This window comes from Bos mutus, chromosome 9 (genome assembly GCF_027580195.1).
Source record: "Bos mutus isolate GX-2022 chromosome 9, NWIPB_WYAK_1.1, whole genome shotgun sequence".
Lineage (NCBI taxonomy): Eukaryota > Metazoa > Chordata > Mammalia > Artiodactyla > Bovidae > Bos > Bos mutus.
The window spans coordinates 19,577,721-19,585,637 of NC_091625.1; the positions used below are offsets into that span (position 1 = coordinate 19,577,721).

Sequence of the window (7,917 nt, forward strand, 5' to 3'; positions counted from 1 at the left end):
CTGCTAGAGGAAGTGAGTTAATGAATAAATCTGGGTCTGTACATAACTTGAATGAACAGAAAATCAGCTTTTTCCTTTTACCACCAAACCAAAAAATGTTAACCTTTTTTAATTTTTAACATATATAAAAATAAATAGACAGTATAGTGAACCCATTCTCCAGCCCCAAACATAAACAGGCCAATCTTGCCTCATCTATATTCCTAGCCCCAGTGTTATTAGAGATGGGCCATCTTGTTATACTTACTCTTCAAAAGTAATCCAGGATAGCATATGTGTTTCATTTGTTCCATCAATCAGATGGATCTGAAAAGAAAACAAAACTATTATAAAATACCAAAGTAATTAATAACTTCTGGTCCTAAGAAGCAACTTTCCGTCTGATGAGATGCAGAGATGGAGCAACACGTGTTACACATTCACACAGATCTTGGTTCTCATCTCTCGTAACTGCTATGTTGCCACACAACTGATGGCAAATGGTTTTCAATGACAGGTTGCAATTGTCCAGAACATATTTTATTGATTTAAGAAACTTACAAATAGATGATTTTCATTTGGCCAAAGGGAAAAAAAATAGCTTAAAACTGCTCATAGGATTTCCTTTTGTAAAAAGTGTGCATTGTTATTGCCAAGTGACCGGGGTAGAATCTACAGTAATGGAGTGGTAGGTGGTGTTTGGTTTGCCACTTCATTTTGTACGGATTCTCCCATTATTTCAAATTTTTTTAAATGTTTGTATAAGTAAGTCACATTTGTTTTTTTTCACTTTGACATTTTTTCCAAGTCCTGACACAACAATGGACTAAATTCAATAACTACATAATTCCCACTAAATTTGTTTTATTTAAGAATTTCGCTTTCATTATAACCCTGAAGGACAAAACTCTCACTTAAAATTGAACAACTGTAACTACTTTTTAGCACTCCAGGAATAATAGTAAGTTGTCTTTGGTCTTAAAATCCTGATTCAGTGTGCTTTGTTTGGCTTCACTTGCATATAAAACAAGTAAACACAGCCTCCTTGGATTCGGTGTCATCTCCAGGACTTGAGAATTCTCAATATGGTCATTCCGACTGAGCACTTGTCTCGTGTCGGTTGTGTCTGTCTCACTGAAAACAGTTTAAAACGATTCATGCAGTTTAGTGTTGGGCTAGCCTAGTCCGGATCTCAAAATAATTTAACCAGTTACATTTTTTTCTTCTCAAAATATCTATTTAAGACTTTTTGTTTATTTTGCATTCTGTTCATTTCTCTCTACATATTATAAGGATCACAATTCTGAAAACCTGCTGTCATTAACAATGTTGAACATTTTATTGCTTTCCGTAACAACATGAGGAAAGAGACATGGTTCCTAACAAAATCAACTTCTTCCTCAAAATAAGTGGTTGCTGACTGTCTTGAATGCTCTGGTGGACTTATAATTTCTCTCCTCTTTTTTTTAAAATTTATTTTAAAAATGTTTTTCATCGTGTACAATTGCTTTGCAACATTGCTTTACAATGTTAGCTTCAGCTATACAATGACGTGAATCAGCTATATGAATACATATGTACCCCAGGACATGGAAGCAGCCTATACATCCGTCAACGGATGAATGGATAAAGAAAATGTGGTTCATATATACGATGGAATATTACTCAGCCATAAAAAACAAAACTCAACAAAACTGGGTCATATGATGGAGATGTGGATGGACCTAGAGTCTGTCATATGGAGTGAATTAAGTCAGAAAGAGAAAAGCAAGTATCATATGTTAATGCATATATGTAGAATCTAGAAAAATGGTACAGATGAACCTATTCACAGGGCAGGATAGTGATGCAGATATAGAGAACGGACTAGACATAGACGGCACGGGGAGGGTGGGACGAACTGGGAGAAAAGGACTAACATACACACTTTCTCCCTTCTTAACTTTCCTTTTCTTTCACTGCTCTTCCTTCTGAAAGTATTCTCATTCTAGTAAATATATCTATCTTTTCACAATGTTGCTTCCAAGAGATTTCCATTTCCTTCAGACCCAGTAGGAGAATTTGGCCATTTTGAGGCCCGTACAGTCTTCTTTCTTTCAGAATAGGTTTTTGGCTTGCAGTAGGATACTTAATTTCATTTTATTTAAATTTTGGCATAGTCCATAACTCATAGCAGTGTACACAATCTGAATTTAAGGTTTGCAAAAGTGCGTTTCAAATACATTTTAATTGCTCCTACCTTGTATAGAGCCATATAAATTGGTAATCAAACAACTTAAAAAAATTTGAGGTATGGTTGATTTGCAGTGTCAGGTTAGCTTCACGTATACAGCAAAGTGGTTCAGTTATACATATATATCTATTCTTTTTCAGCTTCTTTTCCTTTAGGTTATTACAAAATATTTATTATAGTTCCCTGTACAGTAGGGAACAGTAGGTCCTTACTGGTTATCTATCACACAATTTCTATTTTACGTATATTAACTTGTTGATGTATATGTGTAGGAATTTTTATCACTGAGACCCTCTATTCTTTGGGTCATCTTACTGCTTTTAGACAATCTGTGTGCAGACTCACTATGCCAATGGCAATGTTATAGATTGTTTCTTCTGGAACTACTGTCAGGACAAGATGTTGAGTAACAACAGTAAAGCTTGTTGAGTAACAAGTTAATGCATTGCAAAAAGCACAGAATGCCACACAGACATTTCAGATGCACGTGGTACTGCCACAGTTTTGCTCTATAAACATAAGAATTCTTATAAACTTGTATTTCCATGATTCCCACAAAAAAAGAAACGTATAGAGTATTTAAAATTGTATATTCTGAATTATTTTATCTTTCCCTGACAACACTCCCATTTGGGTAGGTATTGTAGTGAACCAAATCTTCCACTAACAATTTTGATTTGCGGGTCTGATAATTAAAAGAGATTTCTGCAGACTAGCTTCGGTCCATACATTCCAAACCTTGTTTCTCCCACATGGCCCCCGTATCTAGGGCTGAGTGGTTAGAACACTTTCGTGTTGCAGCCTCATCTCTGACCCTACACTTTGTGTTACCGTTGGGTGAGTCAGCCTGGTGGACAATGGTGGTTTTCCTGGAAGTCGTCTTTATACCTGGATACCTAGCAATAAGTAACAATGCCAGAAGAGACCATAAGCTACATAACTATACTCCATTAAACCAAAAATATATGCTTCCTTTGCTCAGCTCCCTTTGTCTGTATCTCGCAAAAGCCAGGCCACTCTAAAATCCCTGATATCACAGGGCAAGTACGACAAAGGAAAAATGAGTCGAAAGAGACAATTGTCTTAACTATCTTACTTTGAAACTTACAGTGAAACTATCTTACTTTGACATATTTTAGAAAAGCACATGACTAGGTGAACTCATTTCTAGGTTCTCTCCCAGGCCTTGGAAATGGTCCATTAAAAATGAGGGGCTCTGACATTTTGTCAGTTTTATAGTAAACCTGCTTTTGACCCCATCAGCAAATTACATCTCTAAATTGCAGTTCATTGGTTACTCTTAATGTGTTGCTGATGACATTATATATACAATGAAGAAAAAAATCAGAATTAGAAACTTATTTGACTTCTGATTTAATGGTTTTAGATCAATCATTAACACTCATATAATTACAAAATTATTTAATAATAAATGAACAGCAGTAATCAACACATGAGAAGCTCTTTTGCAGGCTGTATGATCTACACTTCAACACTATGAGATAGGTGTACTGTTACAGGTATTATCATCCCTGTTTCAGAGATGAGGAGACAGAGGACAGAGAGGATACGTGATTTGTTCACAGTCACGGAGTTTTAGTAGAGGATCTGAAACAATTTCTATGAGCAACGTTATGAAACTTCTATGGTGGCTCAGTGGTAAAGAATTTGCCTGCCAATGCAGGTGACGTGGGTTTAATCCCCTGGGGTAGGAAATGGCAACCTACTCCAGTATTTTTGCTAGGATAATCCCATGGATAGAGGAACCTGGCAGGCTATAGTCTATGGGGTCCCAAAGAGTCAGACATGACTAAAGTGACCGAGTTCTCATGAGGAATTCTACGACAGAGACCCAAGTGTCTTCTTGTCCAGGCAGGAAGGATACATGGGGGGAGGGGGTATGGTTGTAATGAGACCAGTCACTCACTCCCTAGGGACTGGTGAGACTGTCTTGAACTGGAAAGCTCAAGGCCATCTAAGGATCAGTAATCAGACCCAAGGGATTGTGGCCCCGTGCTAACACAGGCCCAGACTTTCTGATTTTTCAAGAGAATACAAAAACATAAAAGTTTGTGTGTCACTGTGTATAATCTAATTGTAAAATACTGAATCCATTTTATTTATTTTTTGTTTGTTTCTGGTCTTACTTTTTAATCAACACTAAGGCCTTAAGATGGTAAAACATCTGCCTACAATGTGGGAGACCCGGGTTCCATCCCTGGGTCAGGAAGATCTCCTGGAGAAGGAAATGGCAACCCACTCCAGTATTCTTGCCTGGAGAATCCCATGGATGGAGGAGCCTGGCAGGCTACAGTCCATGGGGTCGCAAAGAGTTGGACACGACTGAGCGACTTCACTCACTCACTCACTCACTCAAGGCCTTTTAACATTTAGCTTCCTTCTTTCTCGAATGTTTCTGAAGACATTCAATTCCCAGGGCCCTTGGAATAATAGAATCCACCTTCCTTTGTTTCAGTAGTTTAGGAATGATCACCACCCTCTCCCATGTCTTCATTTGTACCAAAACAACAACCTACACAGAAGTCACAAGAATTTCACCGTCTCGGTGCAAAGACCTTATGTAAAGAACAAAACCAGGGATGGCACATCTTTATCAACAACTGCCAGCTCAAAAACTCTTCCATTTTGGGCAAATATATTAATCTGTGTACTTGCTGAGGCTGCCTCGGACTCCAGCCTCTGGAAATCAGAAGTGCTGATGAGGGGGGTCAGCATCACATGGCAGGTGGACCTGGCTGCCTATTGCAGTTTTATTGTTCTTGAATCAATTTTTAAAAAGAAAAACAACAAGTGGGCCAAAAAAAGGACTGTGCTTCTAGCCCTGCTCTGAGGCCAGGACTACTCAGCCACAGTTCAGTTCAGTCGCTCAGTCATGTCCGACTCTTCGTGACTCCCTGAATCGAAGGATGCCAGGCCTCCCTGTCCATCACCAACTCCCAGAGTTCACTCAGACTCACGTCCATCGAGTCAGTGATGTCATCCAGCCATCTCATCCTCTGTTGTCCCCTTCTCCTCCTTCCCCCAATCCCTCCCAGCATCAGAGTCTTTTCCAATGAGTCAACTCTTCGCATGAGGTGGCCAAAGTACTGGAGTTTCAGCTTCAGCATCATTCCTTCCAAAGAAATCCCAGGGCTGATCTCCTTCAGAATGGACTGGTTGGATCTCCTTGCAGTCCAAGGGACTCTCAAGAGTCTTCTTCAACACCACAGTTCAAAAGCATCAATTCTTTGGCGCTCAGCCTTCTTCACAGTCCAACTCTCATATCCATACATGACCACAGGAAAAACCATAGCCTTGACTAGATGGACCTTTGTTGGCAAAGTAATGTCTCTGCTTTTGAATATGCTATCTAGGTTGGTCATAACTTTCCTTCCAAGGAGTAAGCGTCTTTTAATTTCATGGCTGCAGTCACCATCTGCAGTGATTTTGGAGCCCCCAAAAGTAAAGTCTGACACTGTTTCCACTGTTTCCCCATCTATTTCCCATGAAGTGATGAAGCCACAGTTAGTTCTTTGCAAAATCACAGTGTATAACCTGTATTTCTACACTCTTTTTTCCTTTGCTTCCCTTGTGGCTCAGTTGGTAAAGAATCTGCCTGCAATGCGGGAGACCTGGGTTTGATCTCTGGTTTGGGAAGATCCCTGGAGAAGGGCAAGGCTACCCACTCCTGTATTCTGACCTGGAGAATTCCATGGACTACAGTCCAGGGGGTAACAAAGAGTCAGACACAACTGAACGACTTTTGCTTTCACTTTCACTTTTTTCCTTTTACTACTCAAAGTTTTGTAGGTTGCTTTCAGTGCTTAGCGTTTTGCTTTTCCTAGAGCAGTTGCTTAAATAAATGAAGTTGGTTTGTAAGATTCTCTGACTCAGAAATGGAGCTTGACCTGTCTAATCAGGATGCTTTATGGGAGAGAACACAAGAAAAGGTAATATACAGCAACATTCAACCGTTTACCACAGGTGATATGGTGCTATCTACCTGTAAAAAGTATTAATTTTCCCTCTGGATACTCCTTATTGGCCAAATATCAGATCAACCTAGGAGTGAAGAAATATAGAGAAGGGGCCTTGCAGACACCACCACCCCAGAGCTTCCCTTGCTGTCTAGCCATGGTCAACCCCACCGTGTTCTTCGACATCGCTGTCGACGGCGAGCCCTTGGGCCACGTCTCTTTTGAGCTGTTTGCAGACAAAGTTCCAAAGACAGCAGAAAACTTTCGTGCTCTGAGCACTGGAGAGAAAGGATTTGGTTATAAAGGTTCCTGCTTTCACAGAATAATTCCGGGATTTATGTGCCAGGGTGGTGACTTCACACGCCATAATGGTACTGGTGGCAAGTCCATCTATGGCGAGAAATTTGATGATGAGAATTTCATTCTGAAGCATACAGGTCCTGGCATCTTGTCCATGGCAAATGCTGGCCCCAACACAAATGGTTCCCAGTTTTTCATCTGCACTGCCAAGACTGAGTGGTTGGATGGCAAGCATGTGGTCTTTGGCAAGGTGAAAGAGGGCATGAATACTGTGGAAGCCATGGAGCGCTTTGGGTCCAGGAATGGCAAGATCAGCAAGAAGATCACCATTGCTGACTGTGGACAAATCTACTAAATTTGACTTGTGTTTTACTTAAGCACCAGACCATTCCTTCTGTAGCCCAGGAGAGCACCCCTTCACCCCATGTGCTTGAAATATCCTATAATCTTTGTGCTCTTGCTACAGTTCTTTGGGTTCCATATTTTCCTTATCCCCCTCCAAGTTTAGCTGGATTGCAAAGTTAAATTTATGATTATGAAATAAAAACTAAACAATTAAAAAAAAAAGAAAGAAATATAGAGAAGGACATAAAATGCTGATCAAAGGGGTGGGGTGGAGTGGGAGTTGGGAGGGAGGTTCAAGAGGCAGGAAACATATACATACCTATGGCTGATTCATGCTGATGTATGGCGGAAACCAATACAATATTGTACAGCAATTATCCTCAGATTAAAAATGAATAAATCAAAAATAAAAGGGAATCAGAAGACCTCTGATCTATTACTACTTCCAAATAAGCATTTAGATATGCTATATAGTTAAGTATAGCTAAATATTAGTAATTATTAAAGTTAAACATTAGATTGTTCAAGTTTACTTTAAACTGAACTATTATTATAATTGATATAATAACTTTATGTATAGAATACTGTTTGAAATCAAGTGGTTTATAGATTAGTAAATATGTTTTTGTTATATTTATATTCAAATGGTACTGGTAATAAAATTTCATATATATTTTTTCTACAAAAAAAAAAATCAGTAATTAGCAGTCATAAACATTTCAGGCCCCAAGGCACCTGTCCCACTTTAATGTCCACCATATGAAATACGGAATTGCTTTCTAAAAGCACACAGCCAGATCATTCAATAGGATCCCAAACAACCTTTGCCCCAGTTATCTTGCAGCCCAGAAATCAACACTGTTACCAGCAGACCTCAGAAATAAAAACTTAGTACTCATGCTGTAAACAGGTGTAAATCCCTGAAAGCACAGTGAACCCAGTAATGTGATGGTTTCCACTCATTTCATTTTATCTATTCTATTTTTTTATTTTTGATTGTATGTTTCATACTTGCAGTGATCAAATGCTTGTGTCAAGTGGTTGAAATTATTGGTTCCAGACATTCCAGTGAGCTGGCTACTG

General features: G+C 39.2%; 1 protein-coding gene across 1 annotated transcript; it reads left to right on the forward strand.

Annotated features, from left to right (window-relative positions):
- The first annotated feature begins 6,307 nt into the window (after positions 1-6,307).
- LOC102281186 (peptidyl-prolyl cis-trans isomerase A) lies at positions 6,308-6,866 on the forward strand. Its single transcript, XM_005906392.3, has one exon. It carries the CDS (start codon positions 6,347-6,349, stop codon positions 6,842-6,844), a length of 498 nt encoding a protein of 165 aa, XP_005906454.2. The 5' UTR covers positions 6,308-6,346; the 3' UTR covers positions 6,845-6,866.
- The last annotated feature ends 1,051 nt before the right edge of the window (positions 6,867-7,917 follow it).

Excerpts from the sequence above, each read along its gene's own strand:
- LOC102281186 (XM_005906392.3), top strand. The coding sequence starts at position 6,347 with ATGGTCAACCCCACCGTGTTCTTCGACATCGCTGTCGACGGCGAGCCC.